Raw genomic sequence first — 22,102 nt, forward strand, 5'->3', positions numbered from 1 at the left:
AGCAGTGTTCTGTGCCCGCTCAGCATCTAGAGTCGTAACATCACAGAGTTCACAGCCAGAAGGAATCACCAGCTCATACACTCGATCTCCTGTGTAGCGCAGGCCACCGGCACCCACCCTCTAGCCCCAACCACCAAAACAAGACCCCAGTTTTACAGCCAATAGGAAACTAGCCTGTTATGTGCCCCAGGCCGAGACTGGGAGGGACCCAGATGCATCAGTGCCGGATGCTCCTACAACGGCAGGAAATTGATTGAGTAAAATACACCCTGATCATCCTGGCAAGTGACCTGCGCCCCCCCGTGCTGCAGAGAGAGGCAACCTCCCACAACATCCCTGTCAATCTGACACGGGAGAGGTGCGCACCATATCTGCCCAGCAGTGGGGCAGAGCAGTGGATGGATCGCCTGCAGGGAGGGGCTGCCTGTGAGCAGAACAAGCTGCTTTCCTGGAATCCTCAGGGGCTGAACTAAAAAGTGCAACTAGATTCACACCAGCACAGAAAGGGCTGCACTTTTGGGGGGAGGGGCTGGGAGGGGGCTGCACATGAAGAACTTAAAAAATGTGTTTGGAATGGACCCCAAATTATTTTTCTTTTTCATTTTTAATTGATTTTTTGGGGGGGAGGGGTTGTTCTGCCCCCCCCCCCAACCAACTTTAAAACAAAAATGTCTGACCCCCAAGGTTCCAAAAGGTGGGACTGAAAGTTCTGCTGTTCTTTCTGTTTTCTTCCAGCTGGAACTATTACTCGAGCTGCCCTGAATCTGGTGGGGAGCTGCCAGCCCCAAACGCTGGGGCTGGAAAAAACCAATTTATCAGATAAATGTTGCCCTGCTCCGGTCGGCCTTTGCCCGCTGGGGGTTGGAGGCCTCGCCCCACGCCGGCTAGCAGTGTCTGGGGTGATGGGCGCAGAACCCAGCTGGGTTTTCTTGTGCCCATACCCAGAAGCTCAGCAGGTCTCTCCTCCGCAGGCGGTCCTCTCCGACGCCGACAGCGGCGTCCACCTCCCTGGCACCGAGCGCACGCCGGAGGCTTCAGACAGCGATGCCACAGGACTCAGCCTGCGGGGCCTCTCCTCCAGCCTTCGCACCCCCTCCCCGCTCCGGCGCTCGTCCCCCCGCCGCAGCTCTTCACCCCGGCGCAGCCTCTCGCCGGCCTTCTCTGACTCCACGCTGGCCGTGGTGCACTCTGCCCTTCAGAAGAGGCAGCTGCAGGTGCAGGTAGGGGATGGTGTCTCCCAGCACAGTGGCCGTGGGATTGCTGTGTGGCCCCAGTCCAGCCCTCAGCAGGCTCCCGACCCGGTGCTGCCCCCAGCTCTGTGAGGCTGCGTGGAACGGGCTTGCTGAGCCTCCAGGGCCATCTGTTGAAGCTGCGTTTCTGTGGGGCTGCGAGAGGCCACTAGGGGGGTGGGATGGGGACAGGCTTGCTTAGGGGCTGCTCGGTTGTTGGAGGAATGGGAAGCCTGGGGGTGTTTCTGTGCCGTGCAAGGCGTAGGCTTGTGCAGCAGAAGGTTCGGGTAGGATGGGAGATGGTTGCCCAGAGGATGGGGACCGTAGCCAGCCATCCAGAGAGCCCTGGTGGCAGGGGGTGCAGAGGGTGGGGTGCAGCGGGGGGCAGGCAGCGGGGGTGGTGCTGCGGCTGGCAGTTGACTGTTCGGGGTTTCTAGGACACCTGTGGCAAGTACGAAGCCATCCAGGAGCTGGTGGGCTCCCTGAAGAAGCAGCTGGCGGAGGGCGATGCCAAACAGCGCTCCCTGGAGCAGACCATCCTGCAGCTGAAGGACGATGTCGACCGCTCCTCACGGGCCAAGGACGAGGCCGTGCGGGAGGCCAGCCGCTTCCGCGCCTCTGCTGACCTGGTGGGCAGGTACTTGGGTGGGTGCCTGTCCCCCTGGGCTCCCGCGTGTCCTGGCTGATGGGATGGGGTCTAGCAGCCTGGGCAAGGAGCTGCTGTCAGGGCCCCCCATCCTGCCCCACTGATGGGGCGCTTGCGATGTGGAGGGGGTGGAGCTTTTGTTCCTAACGGGGGTCTTCAGCCCCCGGCAATCTCTCTTGCGCCTGTCTGTTAGCGAGAAGAGCAGCCTGGAGCGGAACCTGCAGGCCCTGCAGCAGCGTGCAGAGGCCCTGCAGCAGGAGAGCGAGAGGCTGCAGCTGGCCAACAGCGACCTGCAGCGGCAGCGGGCCCAGCTGGAGGAGGAGAAGGAGGACATCCTGAAGGACATGGAGCGGGCGCAGAAGGAGGTCGAGCGCAGGTCGGTGGGGGAGCACGGCCAGCTGGGGGCGGGGGTAGAAGGTTAGGTGTGGAGTCAAGACCAAGCCTGAGACAAGCGCTCTTCAGGACCTGATGACCTGCTTCTTAGCCCAGGGCTCGTATGTCCCAGCCCTTCCTCCCCAAGGCAAACCCAGCATCCTAGCTTTGATCCTGGGGCCCAACTTGCTCAGCTGACTGAGCTCCTGCAGGCACAGGCTGCCTGGCTTCCCAGGGAAACAGGGCAGCTCCGTGGGTCACTTGAGCTGAACTGCTATAAAACCAGCCACCATTAGTGGTGTTTTCCCTTCCCTGCCTGTGGCTGAACACGCTGCCTGGCCCATTTAGGGTTTTTCTTTGTGCCTGGTACAAGAACAGCCACTTTTACCAGCCCTTCTCATCGCTCGGAGAGAGACCAGGTAGGTGAGGTACTACCTTGCATTGGGCCAACTGCTGGTGGCAAAAGAAACAAGCTTCCAAGCCACACAGAGCTCTTCTTCAGGTCTATGTAAGAGGCTCAGGGTGTCACAGCCAACTAGAAGGTGCACAGGTAGCTGAGCATAAGCTGTGAAGCTTGTCTCTCTTGCTAACAGCAGTTGGTCCAATAAAATGTATGATCTCAGCCACCTTGTCTGTCCCATATCCTGGGGTCAGTGGGTACAGTGCTGCAAATAATTTGGGGCGGGGGATGGGAGCTGGCTTCAGATATGTAATATAACATCACATACAAGCATGTTTGGTAACAGAGAGGAAGCCGTGCTAGTCTATACACTATCAAAACAAGAAGCAGTCAAGTAGCACTTTAAAGACTAGCAAAATAGTTTATTAGGTGAGCTTTCGTGGGACAGACCCACTTCTTCAGACCATAGCCAGACCAGAACAGACTCAATATTTAAGACACAGAGAACCAAAAACCGTAAGCAAGGAGGACAAATCAGAAAAAGATAATCAAGGTGAGCAAATCAGAGAGTGGAGGGGTGGGGAGGAAGATCAAGAATCGGCCCAATGATAGACTGCATTATGGTAGACGGCAGACTGCAGACTTAACTCAATCTAATTCTTGATCTTCCCCCCTCCACCCCTCCACTCTCTGATTTCCTCACCTTGATTATCTTTTTCTGATTTGTCCTCCTTGCTTACAGTTTTTGGTTCTCTGTGTCTTAAATATTGAGTCTGTTCTGGTCTGGCTGTGGTCTGATGAAGTGGGTCTGTCCCACGAAAGCTCACCTAATAAACTATTTTGCTAGTCTTTGAAGTGCTACTTGACTGCTTTTTGTTTTGACAAGCATGTTTGGGTATCTTCTGGCTGTATCTTGAAGACTACCCATTCTTTTTCAGAGCCACAGACGTTCAGAAATGTCTACTGATTTCCTTTAAAATTTCCAAACACCTCACTTCTGTCCTAGGTGTTCTCAGGCCAAATAGACATTTTTTGAGAAAACAAAGGCAGGACTCACGAAGGGAGGAAAATATTTGCAGTGGAGTCAATACTGAGCCACAGATTCAGTGTTTAATTTGTAATGAAAGAGGAGCTGGCGCTCAAGAAATTTTTTTTTTTTTACTTTCTTAACTGTCCTGCCGGGCCCGGGGGTGTCGGCGCCCCAACCTGCCAGGCCTGGGGGTTCTCCAGCACAATTAAGCACTGCATAGATTCCCAGATCAATCCATCTCATCAGACCTTGGCCAGGTCTACGCTAGACCTGAAGGTCGATTTCAGATACGCAATCCTAGCTGTGGCAGTTCTATAGCTAGACTCGACGTATTGGAAATGGACTTGTGTGACTGCCTTCACTAAGGAAGGTTGACGGAAGCATTTCTCCCATCGACCTCTCTTGCTCCTTCCGATAGTGAGGAATACAGGGCTCGACTGCCAACCCCAGATGGATCAATTCCATGTGTCTACCCGGCGTGTGAAATTGAGCTCTGGAAGCGTAGACAAGCCCCTTGTGTGTAAGGGAGGTTGGCACCTTCCACCCATTGGGCCGATTAGCTCTCTGCAAGGATAGCCAGTGACCATCTGGCTCAGGGGGCAGGTGTTAAAGGTCCTTGGCTGTGAGAGCAGCAGGCCGATGGATGCGGTTGTGTGAGTGTCTCCCTGTGTCCTGCAGCCACAAACAGCTGGAGCAGCTGGAAGTGAAGAAATCCAGTGTGAAAAAGGAGCTGATCCTTGTTAAGGAGGCCCTGAACAAAGCCACCCTGGAGAAGGAGGTGTCTGAGAATGAGAAGGTGGAGATGGCAGAGGCTCTTTGCAGGGTAGGTCTTTGCAGCACTAGGGGCTTATGGAGGAGTGGGGACAGGTACTACAGAGGGGCTTGGGAACCGTCTGGGCTGCTGGTATGGCTGCTTTACTGGTTATTCCACTTCCAACCTACAGATCCATTTTAAGGGCAGCTCCCCCAGAGATTTTGACTGAGACTCCCCCCACCACCCCCCCTCACCTCATGTCTTAAGCTGTTTCTCAGGGTTTTCAGAACTTAACCATTTCAGTTCAGGCAGAGTCAGGAATAAATCAGTGGGAACACAGCAGTTCTGTGGGTCAAAACATTAGTACGAATAAGGGTGCTCTTATCTAAAACTCCAGTGTATTATTAAAGTGCACACAGACAAAAACAATGGATTTATTTAGTACATCCCAAGTAATTACTTAGAGTCTGAGATGGTGTTGAGTGATTTACAGCAGGTCTCTGATGACCGGTCACTTCCCTTCCAGGGAGTAAATTGTCAGGGAAAAAAAAATCTCTCAGGATAGCTTTGGAGAACTCCTCTGGATCACACTGCTGTCATCTATGTTGTCTTTTTATAACAAACTTTTACAAAACACACAGACCACAGTGACGCCTACTGGGGCTACGTCTACACTACCAGATGGATTCGATTTTATAGCTCTGGGTTTTATAAATTCAATTTTGGGTATCCTGACTTCCCCCAAAGTCCACACAGTCGAGTTTGTGCTGCCACACTAGAGTGGCCAAACATCAGCTGTTGCAGCGGTGCACTGTGGGAACCTATCCCACAGTTCCCTCAGCCCTGCATTCTGCGCCCTCCCCCTGAGCCCTGCTGAACCCCTGCCGCTGGCAGTGCTCACCCTGCTGCCAGGTTCCTGGGTCCACGCAGCTTGGGGGAGCCAGGAAACTGACCAGGGCTGCAGTGCCTCATTTGTAGGAGCCGGGAACCTGGTGCAGCAGGGAGCCAGGTGCTGCACTGGTCAGTTTCCCAGCTCTAGGGAGTGGCAGGGAGCCAGGAGCCAGGTGCAGCAGCCCTGGTCAGTTTCCTGGCTCTTGCAAGTGGCAGGCAGCCAGGAGCCAGCTGCAACAGCACCAGTCAGCCTCTGGAGGCTGATGAATTCGATTCAAAGACATGGCGCTTCCACACCAGCCTTCATTTGAACTGTTAAATTCAAACTTGAGGTTACAGCCACCCACTTCTGCTGATATTATATCAGTGTTAGTGCTCCCTAAATTGAGTTAACTTGATTGTCTTCACTGTAAATACCATTAACTGCCTTAAATTCGAATTTATCTCAGTGTAGATGTGGCTGTGGTCCTCACCTATCCTGACTTCAGTAAACTTCTCACCAAACATTTCTGACAGTCTAACTAAGAAGCATCTATCAAAACAAACAAGCAGTCCAGTAGCACTTTAAAGACTAAGAAAATAATTTATTAGGTGATGAGCTTTGGTGGGACAGACCCACTTCTTCAGATCATATAAGAAGCTTCTGTATGAAAGATGCCCATGTCACAGGCCTTTATGAAAACTGGCATATGAATGTGCATAAATTGAAGATGCTTTATGAAAAATGCACCATGTAACTTTTCAATGTTAACAGTACAGTCTGCTAACTCTGTATGTCCTGTTTTTTGTGCAAATGTCATTCTTGTATGTGAAGTTAGAAATATGAAACATTTTAATTTTAAATGTGCTGATGTGGGCCATTATTGGTGCTCTGAAAGCTTAATGGCTTGGTGATCAAGTCAATGACTTGTATATAGCCTTGTTTGTCCTGTGAGCCCAAACTGTCGCTGGCCCTGGAAGGACACATGGCCCGGCCACGTGATGCTGAAACCCATTTTGGATCTGGTACTTTTCCACTCAACGTGAGAAAAGTCTGAACTGAACACACAGAATACCTGCCTGGGGCAAAAGGGGTATAAAGGGGAGATACCAAACACGGGCAGGTGCCAGGAGATCCCCTCCCCGCCCCCCCCACAGGGGTAGGATTGGGCCCAAGCGAGGAGGCTGCTTAGCTTGCGAGAGATGTTTAGATCAACTGTTCAGGGCACTGGTTCTCAAGCTGTGGTCACATTGTAGGTGGGCCAGGAGGCTCTGGGCTTGCCCCCCTACAATAAGGAGCACAGTGCTGGTGCCTCGCGACACCCCCACATCCACAAGCTTCTTCTCCAGGGAACAGGGACAGCCCTGAGCCTCGTGGGCCACATCCAGCTTGTGGGGTGTGGGGGAGAAGCATAGGTCTGTGAGCTGCCACCCCCCCTCTGGCTGGGGGAACGCAGCTCCGGAAATCACTCATGGGGGGGTTTCCCCACTGTTCCTATTGGTCAGCTTTCAGCCAATGGGATCAGCAGGGGGTGGTACCTTCCGAGTGCTGGAAGTGCGGAGCCAGGGAAACACTCCCCGTTCCCCTCATGGCTGGTTGCAGCCCCCTGCAATCCCGCTCCCAGCCTCCATGCCCAGCTCAGATCCTGCACCCTACCTTGCTCTTTCACCCTCCCTCCCAGCGTGCACCAGCACCCTACCTCTGACCCAGACCCTGTGCTCAACTTCACTGTATTCCTCTCCCTGGCAGCCCCCTCCCACACACTGAACTCCTCATTTTTGGACTCACCCAAGAGGCTGGTGGGGGAGTGGGAAGTTCACAAAATCCACTAACTCTGGGACTCCCAAAGAGTTAAGTTGGCCCGTGGGAAGCCCTGAAGCTTGGTGCTCCTGGCCGCCTCTCCCTGCCACAAGACTGGAGAACCGGGGAGTGAGGGATCTTGTTTGGGGGCCACATCAGTAAGGGCTGGTGGGTTTTTGTTTTGTTTTTGGGGGGAGGGGTTGCATCTCCCTTGTGTGGCCCCAGACTGACTTTTCTGTAGATCAGTGGCCACTCATCCACCCAAAATAACAGCCACGCCTGCCATAAATACCACAGCATGGAAAACTTTTTTTTTTAACGTAAATTAATATTTTACTTTATTTAAAACGGTCTGGTGACGAACGGGATAAAGGTAAAGGGCTCTATCTGTTTGTTTATTTTGATTGCAGTATTAATATTCCTTTCTTACTGGTTACATACACCCCCTTATGCTATAGTTCCAGTAGCCTGATATGCATAATTTAGTGTTAAAGTACGTAGAGATAAAAGAAGGCCTTTTGTCACCATGGGTGCTTGGCGGGTGTCCATGGAAAGATTTTCATTGAGCAGGGTGGACCACAGGCCAGAACATTTGAGAACTGCTGATTTAGGATCAGAATTTGTATGAAACAAGACTTAGCTGCTGTTCTTTTGTTTAGCTTGGTAACTTACGTTGATCTGCCTGTTTCTACTTGTAACTGCTTAAATTCCACTTTCTATACTTGGGGAACAGGGAGGTGAGCAGCCACCATGCATCTCTCTTTCTCAGTGTCTGGTGCTCTGCAGGAGGGTGGTAATTAGTGTTCCCTCTCTTTTTCTCTTGAGTGGAATAAATTTTATTATGTGCACCAACGCATGTGTGATGTGCACCACCAATAGAAACACACATTGCCAGCTGTGGGTGCTCTACTAATCAGTTGGGCAGCATTTGAATCTCTCCTGAGTGGCCACCCAAGCACACAGCTTATGGGGAACACTGGCGGTAACCCCAACTGTGAATCGTTGCTGGGAGAGACCAGAGCTTCTGGCCCAGCAAGGCAGGGTGGTGGGAAGCCCCAGAGGGCGGGAAGGCATGATCAGCACACCGAGGGCTGCCGTGGAAAACCCAAGGCCTGAGTTGCTGCAGTGATGTTGGATGTTCTCTCCTCCTCCTCTGTTCCCAGGCAGAGAAGAGTGGGGCCGATCTGGAGCTGGCCGCTAACAAGCTGAAGGCAGAAGAGGCCTCGCTCCATGACTCGTTGTCCAAGATGAGCTCCCTAAACGAGGGGTTGGCCCAGGACAAAATCGAGCTCAACCGAATCATCAGCCAGGTCGGTGCCACCTGAGGGTGGGGCAGAGTGCCCCAGAGCCTCCTGGTGACCCAGGCTGGGGATGGTGACCTTGGCAGGCAGCTGGGGGAGAAGGGACATTGCTCTGGTCTCTGCCCTCATAGGGGAGGCACAGTGCAGGACATGCAGAAGTGCCGTCTGTCCTAGGCTGATGGAGGATTAGCGTGGCTCCTTCCCACCACGGGAGGAACCAAGGGGTTATGGGTGAGGCCCCTGGAGGAGGAGATGGGCAATGGGGTGAACAAGGAGCTGCCCTGGTACCTGGGGTGGGAACTTTGTTTGCAAGACAGGTGACAGGCTCCTGCCCCTGGCAGCTGGAGGAGGAGAGGGTGGCCCTGCTGGGGCAGAAGCAGGAGCTGGAGCAGGAGAAGGCCTCGATCCGTGACGAGCTGGTCCGCCTGGAGCAGGAGAAGCTGGAGCTGGACACAGAGAGGCAGGGGCTGGAGCACTCCCTGCAGGAGAGGGAGCGGAGCCGGGAGAGGCTGGAGCGGGACCTGCTGGCCTTGCAGAAGGAGAAGGTGCAGCTGCAGGAGCAGCTGGGGCAGGTATGGGGCAGGGGTGCCGGGGGTCGCTGTGAGGGTCAGGTCGGAGCGGCTGGGAGCTCGGAGGGCAGGCCGGAGGTGCTGGGCCGGGGTGGAGCTGAAGGACACTGGGAGCCGGGCAGCATGGAGCAGAGGAGCAAGCTGGGGGCTGCTGAGTGCAGGGGAGGCAGGGGGGCTCAATAACCAGGGCTGCAGCCTGGTTCCCTCCCTGCCAAGGGGCTGGGTGCCCAAGGCCTGGCACTCCCATCCCAGTGCTCAGCTGAGCCTGTCACCCTTTCCTCTCCCCATCAGTTGTCCCGCCAGAGGCACGCAGCCAGCGAGGAGCTGGGGCAGGTGCGCCGGGAGCAGGAGCGACACAGCGAGGCCCTGCTGCGGGCCACCCGGGAGAAGGAGGCGCTGGTCAAGGAGAAGGGCAGCCTGGTGGTGCAGCTGGCGGCGTCGGAGCGGGAGAACAGGGGGCAGGCGGAGGAAATCACTGGGCTTCGGTGAGGTTCAGGCAGGCCAGGGTGGAGGCGAGACCCCCCCGGCCTCTCCTTCCCTGTGGCTGGGGACCCCTGGCTGGGCACCCTATCTTGGTGACTGGGAGAAGAGTTTTTCCTGGCACCTCCCTTCCATGGCGTGGCCAGCTTGTGTTCCCCACCGCCTTCCCATGGGGGCTGCCCCTCACCCCGTGTCACTGTGGTGCTGTGCCTCAGAGCCCTGCCTGGGGTCTGCCCCAGCTGCTGGCTTGCCCGGACTTCTGCCCTCAGCTGCACACCACGCAGCCGCCAGCAGGTCCAGCCTGGCAGGGCTGAGCTGCCTGCAGCAGCAAGGCTCTGTGCTTTGCACCAGTCTGGAAACCGTAGCAACACCTCCGGGCGGGTGGCAGGGCGGGCTCGGAGCAAAGTCAGGATGGGTGAGAGGCAGGGAGGCTGCCCAGGTTCACAAGGGGTTCCTGGAGCTGGTGGATGAGTGTGGAGTCCCAGATGCAGGGGCCAGGTGCACAGTGAGCTGTGTGTGTGGTTACTAGGGAGCTCTGTTTGCAAACAGGCGGGAGGGCCGGGCCCTGTCAGGTCAGGGAGTGGGGGAGCCCGGAGCTGTGCCGCATGGCAGCCCTGGGGCCGTAGGAGCAGGGGGAGTATCTCATGTCGCAAGCGCCCGCCAGGTCAGTGTCTCTCCCCAGCTCTGGCCTCTCCCGTCCCATCTCCTTGCCGCGCGGAGCAGAGAGGGCACTTCCCCGAGCCAGGGCAGGCAGCCGTCCTGGCCGGGACGGAGCTGCCCCTCACCCCGGGCCGTCCAGCCGCTGGCCGGGCTCTGTCAGGAGGCGTGGGATTGCCCTGCGGAAGAGCCCAGCCCCGTGTCTGCAGGGAGCGCCCTCACTGGGGGGCCCCAAGGCGTCGGTGCCGGGATCTCCCAGACTCAGCAGGAGCAGCGGTTTCCCCAGGCAGCTGCATTCTGGTGCTCTGAATTGCCCTGTGCCCGTGGTGCACTGGGGGCTCTCCACGCCCCCTTGGAGCGACCCGAGGGGCTCCGTGGAGCTGGCTGTTCTCTCACTCAGAGGCCCGGGTGCCAGCATGTGCTGGGGTCCCCATGCTTGGACGTCAGAGCAGTCTGCTTCCCCGCTTAGCTCCGCAGCTGCGTGGGGCCTTTTGTTCTGGCTTAGTCCAGTGCCTGCCGCATGGGGGCCCTCCCCCGGCTCTGAGGCACTAGCACCCCAGAGAGCCACCTCACCTCCTCCTCAGGGGTCTCCTCTCTCTCCCCGGGCGGGTGAGCAGGCAGGTGCCGGTGGCTGGGGGACCTCACTGTGCCCCCTCCCTCCTAGGTCGGAGAAGGATGCCTTGGAGACCACCCTGTTTGACATCCAGCAGCAGTTCACTCAGCTGGAGGCCCGGAAGGAGCAGCTGGAGGCTGACAGCCAGAGCCTGCTCCTGGCCAAGGAGATGATGCAGGGTACCTGGCTTCCCCCCTGCTCCCTTATTGCCCTGTGCAGTGTCCTTCCCCCATTCGCTGAGCTGCTGCTGGCGCCCTGAGTTCTCGTCCTGCCTCTGCCTCACTCTGTCCCCCAGAAGAACGATACCTCCCCACCTTTGTTATGTGCTGTGCCCTCCGCGGCAGACAGCCGCTGGGTAAGGGCAGCGTCCAGGGCAGCCATGCTCAGGGCCTAGGCCGCGGGAAGGGCTGCCGTTAGCACTGAAGGTGCCGATTGGCTCCTCGTTGCTCTCTCTCCAGTGGAGCTGGCCAGCGTCCGCAAGCAGAGGGAGATGGACGTGACCCGGCTGGAGAGGGACAAGGAGCTGTTGGCTCAGAAGTTGGCTCAGGCGGAGCAGGAGGCCCAGCTCACCCTGCGAAACACTCAGGCTGCTCACGAGGAGGACGTCGATCGTCTCCGGAGAGAGAAGGTGCGGCTCGGGGCAGGCTCTGGGTCTGACTGGCCGGCGCCACCTTCCCCGCCCCAGCTGCTCAGTGAGTCGATAGCGACGGCTCCTCTGGGGCGTCGGCTCAGCCCCCTGGAGCACAGGGCCTGCAGGGGGAGTGCACGAATCCTGCCTGTGAGCCTCAGGGGCGAGGCAACGAGCTGTCCTGAGCACTGGGACACCGCTGGGGCCACCACAAAGTGGTGCGTGTTTCCTGGCTGTGAAGCAGAGAATTGTGGCTCCTGCCTGTGTCGCTGCGGGGTTGTTAATATGTATCTCGGATGCACCCAGAAGCTGTTGCACCACCCTGAGCCGTCCCAGCGAGGGACGTGGGTTTGCGGGGCGGCTGGGTCTTCCAGTCCCATTTGTTGAGGATGATTGGCTGGTTATGGCGAGGGGTGGTCGGGGTTCGAGGAGGGGCGCAAAGGCTGCGGGTGCTGCCAGTCAGGATTGACAACATCAGTTGCACCGAGGAGGGAGTCTCAGGCTGGACTGGCAGGAGGGTTGGAGGCCAGGCTGAGGGGCACCGGCAGAACTGGGGCGAGCCTTTGGCCGAGCTGTCGATGGGAGCACTGAGCTCCCCAGAATCAGCCTGGCCCTTCTGGGTCTGGCTGGCAGGGGCTCACTTCCAGGGCTCTCTGGAGCTCTCCGATCTTTTCCGCATGCACCTGGACAAACCGGAGACGGCTCCCAGGTGAGCTTGAGGCTGTCAGTGCAGCCAGGGGCGTATGTGGGAGTGGGTCCCACTGGCTTTCCGGGCTCGCATGAGCTCTGTCCGAAGGGTCTGCGCTTGGCGCCAGCCTCAGGCCTGCTGGGTTGGACTGGGGCGAAGCAGGCCTGGTGCAACTCACGCTGTTGCAACCCCATTTGCGTCAGTGCAGCTCGTCTGCGTGGCTGGAGCAGCTGCCCTGGGGCAGAAAAGATAACTGCAGTGTGGAAAAGCCTTGGCTGGGCTCCCAGCTCCCAACGGGGCCCCAGGAGGAATTCGCTGGGTTGTCCCAGGACAGAGCCCTACCCTGGGTGCAAGGGCCCTTGTTAGGCTGATTGCACAATGGCTGTGGGGTAGCAGAGCTTGCCCAGCCCTCTGGGGTCTCTGGAGGAGTTGCCGTCGTCTTGGGCGTCAGCTAAGCTGGGCAGTTCGGTTTCATGGTTAGGTCCTTTGGGGCCCCCAGCTCTTTCCCCTGCTGTCTCAGTACTGCGGCTCAAAGCACCACTCTGGACTGCCGCCCCCTGAGGGCCAAAGGAATCATGAGCCGGTGCACAGCTCTGTAACGGGGCAGGGCTCACGCAGGAGCCGTGGCTTTGGATCCTGTGCCTAGAGCTGGGGGTTCTGCTGCTCGGCCCACGCAGGAGACGGTGCGCCTGGAGCTGGAGTCGGAACGGGAGGAGCTGCTGCACCAGCTGAGCCGCGAGCGGGAGGAGCTGCTGGCCCGCTACGAGGCGGAGAAGGAGGAGCTGAGCGAGGAGGTCACCACGCTGCAGCAGGAGCGGGACGAGAGCCTCCTGCAGGCGGAGAACGAGAAGCAGCAGGTAGGGGAGGGAGGATGCTCCAGGCAATGGCGCTGCTGCCAGCCCCTGCCTGGTGGGGAGGCTCCCGTTCGCCAGCTGGGGCTGGCTCCTGGCCAGCGCTTGGCTCTCTGAGCAGCAGCAGCCAGTGTGCGGTGCCCTGTACGTGGCGTGTCCCGGCTCGTGGGGGACAGAACCCCCAGCTGCTGCTCTTCCTTCCTCTCCCTGCGTCCCAGAGCTCCAGTCCCCTCGCTGCTTTTAGGGCCACTTTGCTCCCCTGCCCCTCCCCGTCCGTGTGCTGTCCGAGGGATCCTCCTGCCCCCCGAGCCCATCCCTGGGGGCTCACCCTCTCCCGCCAGCACCACGTGCCCTCTGACATCCCTCCCTCGCCATGAGCGCTGCTGGGGGTCACGGACCAGCCTCCCTCCGGCCGCGCAGGCGCTGTCCCTCAAGGAGTCGGAGAAGACGCTCCTGGCGGAGAAGCTGACCAGCGCCCAGCACAGCCTCGCCAGCCTCACCATGGAGATGGAGCGGCAGAAGCGAGAGGCCATGAGCCGGCAGGAGCAGGACCGGGTTGGTGCCGGCGCTGTGCGTGCGTTGGCGGGGTGGGAGACGGGGGCCGGCAGGGGTGAGCACTTTCCCTGATGGTGGCAGCTGAACCGAAGGCTGACTTGGGAAGCAAATACCCGCACCCCCACCTCACTCCCACGTAGCCCTTTCCACAGCTGATCTCAGGGCAATTTGCAAACCTCCGTTACCTGTGGGGAAACTGAGGCACAGGCCGATTTGCCTGAGGTCACCGAGCTGTCCTGCAGCAGAACTGGAATTAGAAGCCGGGTCTCCTGAGTCCCAAGCCAGGGCTCTATCCACTAGACAACACTGCCTCCTGCTGGCCTATGGCTTTGTCATTAGTATCTCCAGAACCTGTTTGAGGTCCTCTGCTGAGACACTTCCAAGCTGAACTGCAGCCACCCCACGGCCCTGCCAGCCCAGGCTGCCCCTGGCTGGCAACCCCCTCCTCTACTCCCCTCCGCTCTCGAGCATCCCCTCCCGCAGCCCGGCTGGTGCACGTCGCTCCCGCTCTGCCGGCCACATCCCAGCCTGCCCGCGGCAGAGACGCTGCTGTGCTGGGTCGCGCCTTGTCTGCGAATAAGTACAGTCATGGGGAAGCACCAGGCTGAGCCCAGGCTCCTTTGCACAGCAGCACCGGCAGGGTGGGCAGCCAGGTGCTCGGAGGGGAGGTGGCTGTGCTAACCCGCCCCGGTCCCCCCACCTGGAGCTCTGACGAGCTGCTGGCCGTGCAGTGTGTGCTGCAGGCTATCGGTGGGTCCCTGGTGGCCAAGTGACCCTGTAAATGTGACCCCCAGCGAGGGAGGAGCTGGCTCCTAAGGGCTGGGCTGTTCTCTGCCTACAGAGCACCATCAGCGCCCTGACCTCGGAGCTGAAGAGCGTGCGGGCTCAGTTGGAAGAGGCGGTCGCAGCCCATGAGCGGGAGGCCAAGGGGCTGCAGGAGCAGGCCAAGGACCTGGCCAGGCAGCGGGAAAGCAGCCTCCGCGAGGTGAGCGCGGGAAGGAGTGGGCCTCACTGCCCGCCCCCCACCCCAGAAGGGGACGGAAACAGCAGCCTCGGGGCAGGAGAGGGCCACGGGGTGGAAGTGGACTCCCAAGTTGGCATGAAATGCATCAGAGTCACTTGCAGGTGGAGGTGCAGCTGAGTGACTACAAATCCCAGCATGCACTGTGGCCCAGCTCTGACCACGGGATGTTACTCAGGGGGGCTTGACCACGCACGCTGTCAATGGCGCATGGGGCTGCACGTCCCCTCCACAGAGGCAATGCTTGTGGCCGGTGCCTGGGAGACCAGCCGCCTGGCCTCCCGCAACGTGTTGTCCTTGTGCACCCGGGGCACCCGGCATCTGACGGCGGCTGCTCCTGTCCTCTGCCACACAGGCGGAGGAACTGAAGACCCAGCTGCGCATGCTGGAGGATGCCCGGGACGGCCTCCGGCGGGACGTGATGGAGGCCCACCGGAAGGTGCGCGGGAGCCTGGAGGACCACGAGATCCAGAGGAAGGAGATCCTGGACCTGCGGCGCAGCCTGAGCGACGAGGTCAAGGAGAAGGAGGCGCTGCAGAGATCCAACCAGGAGCTGCGGGCAGCCGTCAAGCGAGCGGAGAGCGACCGCATCAGGTGAGGGGGGAGTGGCCGGCGGGCCAGGAGACGTGGGCTACCTCACCGCGTCCCTCCCGGTTCTGACGGGCTCTGCCGCCTCGATCCCCAGCCTGAAGCGGGCCAACGAGGAGAAGGAGCAGAAGCTGTCCATCGTGGAGCAGGCGCGAGCAGCTGCGGGCAAGGAGGCGGCTGACCTGAGGAGCAGCCTGCAGGAGGTGGAGCGATCGCGGCTGGAGGCCCGCAGGGAGCTGCAGGAGCTGAGGCGACAGGTGAGGGGCCCAGGCGGGCCTATGACTGAAGGGAACAGGCTCCTGTGCCTCCCACAGGGGCTCGGGACCCGGCCTGTGCCGCCAGCGCTGCCTTGGGGCTCGGCAGGAGACTTTCTGCCAAGCCCCTTTTCCCTGACGCGGTGCCCGAGTTACCCCTGGGTGTGACCCGTCACCCGCCCTGTGGGGCTGCTGCCCCTGCGTTTGGGGGCTCAACCTCCCCACAGCTGGGCCCCACAGGCCCCTCCTCGGAGTAGCCGTTGGGAGGCAGATGCTCCTTCTGGGGAGCTGGGTACCGCCCCGGGGGGCCTTAGGTCGGGTGTCTCTGAGGTGCAGTGTGGGGAGGCAGAGGCAGGGCTGTGAGTGGCAGTTCGGTGGGTGGTAGGAAAGAGGCGGATCTCCGGCCATGCTGGTGGACCCGGCTAACCGCTCGCTGGCGGGAGGGCGTGGGCCTCTCGGGGGGCCATGCACCCTGCCCGGCTGGAGCAGCAGCTCTTGAGGGGGGCGTGGGCATGTAGAACACCCCCCCCGGCATGGGGTGAGCTGCGCTTCTCCTCACTGGCCCAGGATAGCCTTGGGGCCCCTCTGTTGTCCGCCGTCCTCTCTGTCTGGGCAGCGCCAGAACCTGTGCTTCCGCTGCCCCTTCCGGTGCCCCCAGATCAAGATGCTGGACAGCGAGAACACCAAGAAGAGCAAGGAGGTGGCGGAGCTGCAGGCCCGGGTGGCTCTGGCTGAGCAGCGGGAGGAGGAGAACCGACGCGAATCCTTCAGCCTCAGGCAGAGGATAGTGGAGAGTGAAGCCAGCAAGGAGTCTGCCAGGAAGGAGGTGAGTTTGGGGCTCCTGGGGTCTCACGTGCTGCTCCCGCCTCTGCCTGGGAATTCGTTCCCGTCGCCCGCCCGGCTGTCGCTCGTCACAACCCTGCCGCCGGGGGCCGGTCGCTCCGGGCACTGCCCACAGGCCTTGCTTCTGGGGAGCAGATGCACCCTCTGCCCGGGCAATTTGAAGGCGGTTGGTTGATGTTAAGGCCAGAAGGGACCGTTATGGAGCCCGGTGTGACTGGGCCAGCGAACCTCCCCGGTAATTCCAGCCTGCAGAACTGAACGGAACACACCTTGAGTGCCGAAGCTGCCTCCTTGGCGGTCCCACGCCCGTTCTGCTGGGCACGATCAAGGGGCAGGGAGTGGCCCGTAGCCATGGAGACCACATCTCGGAGTAGCTATGTGGCCAGGAGGACAGAGGCTGTGCCTTCCTCAGGCCCGTGCGCTCTGCGTATCCCGAAGGCCATCCTGCTCCGGCTCTTGTCTCCCCCAGCTCCACAACCTGCAGCGGAAGCTGTCGGAGCAGGAGGGGGAGTTCCACGTGCGGGAACGAGACCTCCTGGGCAGCCTGGAGGAGGCTCGCGGCAACGAGAAGAAGCTGCTGGACAACGCCCGCAACCTGGAGATCAAGCTGGAGAACGCGCAGGCTGAGGTGGCGGAGCTGAGCCTGCGGCTCAGCGCCGCCGAGGGCCGGGCCCAAGGCCTGGAGGCTGAGCTGGCTCGCGTGGAGGGCTTGAAGCGGGAGGTGGAGTTCAAGCTGGGGAGCCTGCATTCAGCCCTGCGGCGCACTGTGGGCATCAGCCGGAGAGGCCGGGTCCCCAGCCCAGCCATCAGGGGGCGGAGCAGCTCCCCAAGAAGATTCTTCTCCCCTCCCAAAGGTAAAGGGCCAAGCGAGTCCTGACGGTTTCTCCGCAGACCTCGAGGGCTTTCTTGTCTTCATTGCCCTTCTGCCTGGGAGTGGGATCTGGTGACCTAAAAAAGGCAGCTGGAGCCAGGACTCCTGGGTTCTGTTCCTGGCTGTGCCACTGCCCTGCCGTGGGGCCTTGGTCAAGTCACTTCCCTTGCCAGTTCCTCCATCTTTGCAAGGGGGATAGTAGGCCCCTGCCTCCCATGGGGGTTGGGAGCGGAAGTGGCTGCTGCTTGGGGATACTCTGGCGGAAGGGCCTGTAGGAGGGAGGGTAGAACTATTGGCTTGAATGGTGATCCCAGGCTCCCTCTGGACCCGGCTGTGCGGCTCCTCATGGCTGTCCAGTGGCTTCTCCCTCAGGTCCTCTCTGGACACTGCCTGAAGTCTTTCATGGTGGGGTGAGGGGCCCCTGGCGAGCCTGCTGAACTGGAGGGGGCCATCTCTGGCTAGGCTGCAGCTCCTCTTCCTGCCAGCAGATGTCTCCCTCCTCGTGGGATCAGTGCTGGGGACTGGGCGTAGGGCTGGATTCTCCGTTGTTTCCAGCCCCATAGGGTTAAGTCCCATCTGCTTTGCTGAGAGCCCACCTGGTCCCGCTCTCCTCTCCCCTGCGCCCATCTCCCCGCAGGTGACAACGTGCACAGCATCACGGACGGGCGCAGCAGCCCCACCCCGCAGGCAGGCAGCCCTGAGCAGAGCCCCAGCTCGCGCCCGCTGTCCCCGGAGCGCGGCCTCTCGCCCAGCCGCAGCGAGCAGCTGGTGGTGGATATCGACCCCGAAGTGGTGCGAGCGGCTCTCCGGGACTTCCTGCAGGAGCTGCGGGAGACGCAGCGAGAGCGGGTACCACCGGGGTGGGGAGGAAAGGGTTCGCCTCTGCCCAGGCTGATCTGCCCGTCCTGGGAGCAGCCTGGTGGGCGTCCCCCTGCTGATTGCTCCCTCCTGTGTGTCTCCTGCTTCCCCATCCAGGAGGAGCTGCGGGCCCAGCTGGGCAGCCAGACTCGCCAGCTGGCCGGGCTGGAGGCAGAGCGGGACAGCGCCAGCTCCCGAGTGCAGCAGCTGCAGAAGTTTGTGACGGAGAGCGAGGAAGGTGAGGCAGGGATGTGCTGTGGGTGGGGGTGCCGGTAGGGGCTTTCTAATGAGCAGTGTTTGATTCATCCCTAGCGCTTTCTCAGAGCACTCAGGACGCAGAAGGGTGTGGACCCCTAACGGAGGTTAGCTTTAACGGTCCTGTCTTCAAGAGGGTTTCCCCCACTCAGGCTCAGAGAAGGGAATCGACTTGCCCTCAGCCCATTGGCGGAGTGAGGGACCCCACTCTTCAAAGCCCCAGTCCTGTGCCTCTGCTTGCCTGCCTCTCTGCGGTAATTTGCATACCATTACCCATAGTGCACCAGGATTTTTGCTTTTTGCAGAAGTGCTTTTCGTTTGTAAACTTGGTGCTTTCGTGCACTTAGACCCACAGGCTGGGCTGTGACGCCGGGGTTATATGAGCTTGTAGCTACAGAGGCTGGGTCCAACGCGTGAGGCTGCTTGTTAGAGATGAAAAGGCTGCGCCAGAGAAGCAGGGCAGCCTGGCAGGGGTGGGTGTTTAGCGAGTTGTGGGATTTTTCAGTGTCCCCTCCCGTTGTGTACTATCATCCTGGAGCATCTGCATCAAGTGCCAGAGCGGGGGTCTCAAGCTCCATTTACCAGAGGGCCAGGGCCCATCCTCAAACCCTCCTGCTGGGCCAGCAGGCACCCCTCTCTGGCAGAGGCTGGGTGTGTGTGTCTCCGTGCTCCCTCCTGCTAGCTCCATGCTGCCCACTCGTCCCTGTGGTCCAGGGTAGGTATGTGCAGAGCGGTCTTGTCCATAGGTGTAAGCTGTGAAATTAACTCGCTTTATGAAACTGACTAGGTAGCAGTGCCGCCAACTGTCCCCTTTGATCACAACCCTCTTGATCGCAGGGGCTGCTTTTTAGTTCTGGAAAGCCCAGCCGTGTCCGTTGCGCTGGGAGCCCCTGCCCCCAACGGACAGCCCAACCCACCAGCCCCACCCCGCTGTCTTTGCAGGAGTGCGTCAGCTTAAAGGGCTCCCTGGCCAGGGCGGCTCAAATCACAGCAGAGGCAGCCAGCATGGCTTCCTGGACCAAACGGCTTCCTTTGCAGCCACTACTGTATGGGTGCCTCGGGCCAGGAGCTGTGCACACAGCTGAGTCTCTGCACGCCGCCTGGCCAGCTGCCACACCGGCCCGTTAAATGACTTTTTCAAAGTATTTCACGGGCCAGCTTGGGGAAGTGCTTGGTCTGCGGGCCAGAAGCTTGAGCCACCTGGGCTAGATCCTAGTGTATCACTCCTCTGCACTGTGTTTTAAACAGCTGGCTACCTTCCTGTCCAGAGGTGGCTGCGTTTCAGTGGTGGTGGAAGGATCCCTGTAAACAGGTTTTTGGATCACTTTAATGAGTGGAATGCTAGAAAATACCAGCCCTTGTTTTGAACCCGCTCACCCCCAGCACATGCTCGGCGTCGCTTATTACAGCTGCACCTTGCTGACATGTGTGACTGGGGGGTCTCCAGACATTTGGGGTTCTGTGTCTTGGAGCTGGCTGTTGCGTTTGTCTGCCCTCGGGCTGGGCTGCTGCCCTGCTGTGCCCCGAAGGGATCACCCACTTTCCTCCTCATTCTGTGTTGCAACAGACAGGGAAACTCAGCAGACAGTGGTGGCAACAGCGTAGGCTCCACAGCCCTCTTCCTGCATGGATGAGCAACGTGCTTCTCCCCCGCAGTCTGTGCACCTCCAACCTGTCCTCTGAGCTCCACTGGGAAGGGGGTTAAATCCAGCTGTATGGTTTGTTCAAGTCTCAAGCTGTATTTTAGCCTCAAAAGTAATTCCCTGGAGAAGGGGGACCCACAAGGAGAGGATGGAACTCCCTTAGGTGGGGTTTCAATGCCATCTGACCCTTCTTATTGTTACAAGTGGCAACTAGAGGCCTGGACCTGAGACTGGGCCCCATCGCCCAGCAAGGAGGTGTACAGACACACCGTAAGAGACAACCTCTTCCCCAGAGGGCTTCCAAGCTATGTGACCAAGGCAGAAGTATGGTGCTGTCCCCCAGGGAAGAGAGGAGCAAGACATGTTGTATCTTACTGCCTCAGATCCACAGGCTCAGTGCTACCTGCCAGCACTGGGACAGCCTGTCGGTGGGCCAGACCCCCTTCGCCTTGTAGACTGAGCTCTGGGGCTCCGACCCTCTGCTCAGCGAGTCTGCCTGGGAGAGTCCCCTGGGAGGGACTGGTCTGGTCTTTGGGGACCTCAGCCATTCATTGCACTGACTCCCAGAACAGGGATCTCGGATAGACTGGATCAGTCAGCTGGAAGGCAGGCGAAGTTGTCCTTAGGTAGCACAGAGGACAAAGGTGAAAGCATGGGCCAGTCTGGTCAAGCCACAGTTTGCAGCCAAGCTGCAGAGAACTCCATGTTCAGGCTCTGTTGCTCTGACTTTCTTCCTTAGTCGCGTCTCAGGTCCAAGAGCTTCTAGCCTCTTCTGGAGGTCAGCTCTTTCCTCTCTCCTGGTCAGCCCTTGGTCCTTTCTTCCCAGGCAGGGCCACACTGAGTTCACAATCCCCGCTCTGCCCAGAGCGTTCAACGGCTGAGTTGGTGAAGTTTGCATTGTTGCCCTGGACCCGTTGCTAGTCGGTGTTGATTTCAGTCAGTGCCTTAATGACCATTCATCCCACCCGGCCAGGGAGGTGAGACACACTCCTGTGTGTCTGAGGGCCGGTCTACCAGGGGAACTTACGCTGTCATCTCACAGGGCATGAAAAATCCGCAGCTCCAAGAGACATAGCTAAGAACAGCCACACTGGCTCAGATCAGTGGTCCATCCAGCCCAGTGTTCTGTCTTCCTGCAGTAGCCAGTGCCAGATGCCCCAGTGGGAGTGAACAGAACAGGTGATCAAAGTGATCCTGCTCCTGTCAGCCAGGGCCAGCCTCTGACAAACAGAGGCTAGGGACACCATCCCTACCCGGCCTGGCTGAGAGCCGTTGATGGAGCTACCATCCATGAATTCTCGTTGGAGCCCTGTTAAAGTCCTGGTCTTCCCAACTTCCTTGGGTGGAGAGTTCCACAGGTTTGCCGCCTGTTGCCCTGGTGTAGACAGCACTAGGTGGACAGAAGAATTTTTCTCTTGTACTCCACCTGCCCGAGAGGAGGTGGTTAGGTTGTGTGCCAAGGAAACCTCCCTCCCCTCCAGGTACATAGTGTCAGAGGCCAGGTCTACACTAGGAGATTAAGTTGAATGTAACGGTTTAAACTGGATTTTACAAACGATGCGTCTACACCACAGTGCTCAACAGGTCGATTGTGAAGAGGCTGTGCCGTTGCCGTTGGTAATGCTGACTTACCCCCCCACCCGACGTAACACGAGAGGTCGAATTTGCAAAGTCAAACTATGCAGGTGGAGACCGCAGTGTTAAGGTTGATTTTTATTAGCCTTTAAAGTAACCCACAGTGCCCCTCGAGGTGTCCTCGCGGATCATTGGTCCACCCCTGCTGCTCTCCACGTGTGCAGGAAGTGGGAAACAGGAACCCCGGCCTTTTGGATTCATTTCTTTGTGATCAGATCGGCGATTGCATCTAGTCCCTTGCGGCAGCCCAAGCATGGAGCTGTCGGACAAGCCAGGGCCTCAGTTCAGCTGGCAGCCTAGCCCCCGCCCCACCACACCACGTGGCAGCTTGGCTGTGAGGACTGGACACGAGTCAGTGGCGTGGCGTGCCCTGCACGGGGTGAAGGCTGCTTCTTCTCTGCACAGGATAGAGCAGGAGAGACTGAGGTCACTTTTCTTCTGTGCCTCACATTTGTATGTGGTGGCCTCCTCCCCGACAGGCACCATGCAATTGGGGGTTTAGCCCCTACCACCACGTGCCTAAGCCCCACTGCCCCCCGGCACCATGTGGATGGTGGGCCATCCCCCGCCCCACCACACCACCTGGTGGCGGTGCAGCGGGCCCCAGGCTTTTCAGACAGCAGCACGTCCTGGCCTGCGCCGGGTGAAGGCTCCCCTTGCAGCAGCGATTTTCCGGGACTGGCTGGCCCC

At 59.3% G+C, this 22,102-nt stretch overlaps 1 protein-coding gene across 10 annotated transcripts in view; it reads left to right on the forward strand.

Annotated features, from left to right (window-relative positions):
• The window catches only part of CROCC (ciliary rootlet coiled-coil, rootletin), a 62,564-nt gene that overhangs the window by 22,355 nt on the left and 18,107 nt on the right, over positions 1–22,102 (forward strand). For all 10 annotated transcript variants that reach the window (XM_074975998.1, XM_074976000.1, XM_074975999.1 and 7 more), the window contains 18 exons: positions 972–1,220; positions 1,667–1,866; positions 2,069–2,251; positions 4,356–4,500; positions 8,266–8,412; positions 8,745–8,975; positions 9,264–9,457; positions 10,774–10,901; positions 11,181–11,350; positions 12,716–12,895; positions 13,310–13,444; positions 14,286–14,429; positions 14,821–15,059; positions 15,151–15,310; positions 15,966–16,133; positions 16,620–17,004; positions 17,659–17,870; positions 17,997–18,117. In XM_074975998.1, the coding sequence (XP_074832099.1) occupies positions 972–1,220; positions 1,667–1,866; positions 2,069–2,251; positions 4,356–4,500; positions 8,266–8,412; positions 8,745–8,975; positions 9,264–9,457; positions 10,774–10,901; positions 11,181–11,350; positions 12,716–12,895; positions 13,310–13,444; positions 14,286–14,429; positions 14,821–15,059; positions 15,151–15,310; positions 15,966–16,133; positions 16,620–17,004; positions 17,659–17,870; positions 17,997–18,117 (3,391 nt within the window). The remainder of the gene's footprint in view (positions 1–971; positions 1,221–1,666; positions 1,867–2,068; positions 2,252–4,355; positions 4,501–8,265; positions 8,413–8,744; positions 8,976–9,263; positions 9,458–10,773; positions 10,902–11,180; positions 11,351–12,715; positions 12,896–13,309; positions 13,445–14,285; positions 14,430–14,820; positions 15,060–15,150; positions 15,311–15,965; positions 16,134–16,619; positions 17,005–17,658; positions 17,871–17,996; positions 18,118–22,102) is intronic.

The sequence above is a fragment of the Carettochelys insculpta genome, chromosome 23 (genome assembly GCF_033958435.1).
Source record: "Carettochelys insculpta isolate YL-2023 chromosome 23, ASM3395843v1, whole genome shotgun sequence".
In the NCBI taxonomy this organism is placed as follows: Eukaryota; Metazoa; Chordata; order Testudines; family Carettochelyidae; genus Carettochelys; species Carettochelys insculpta.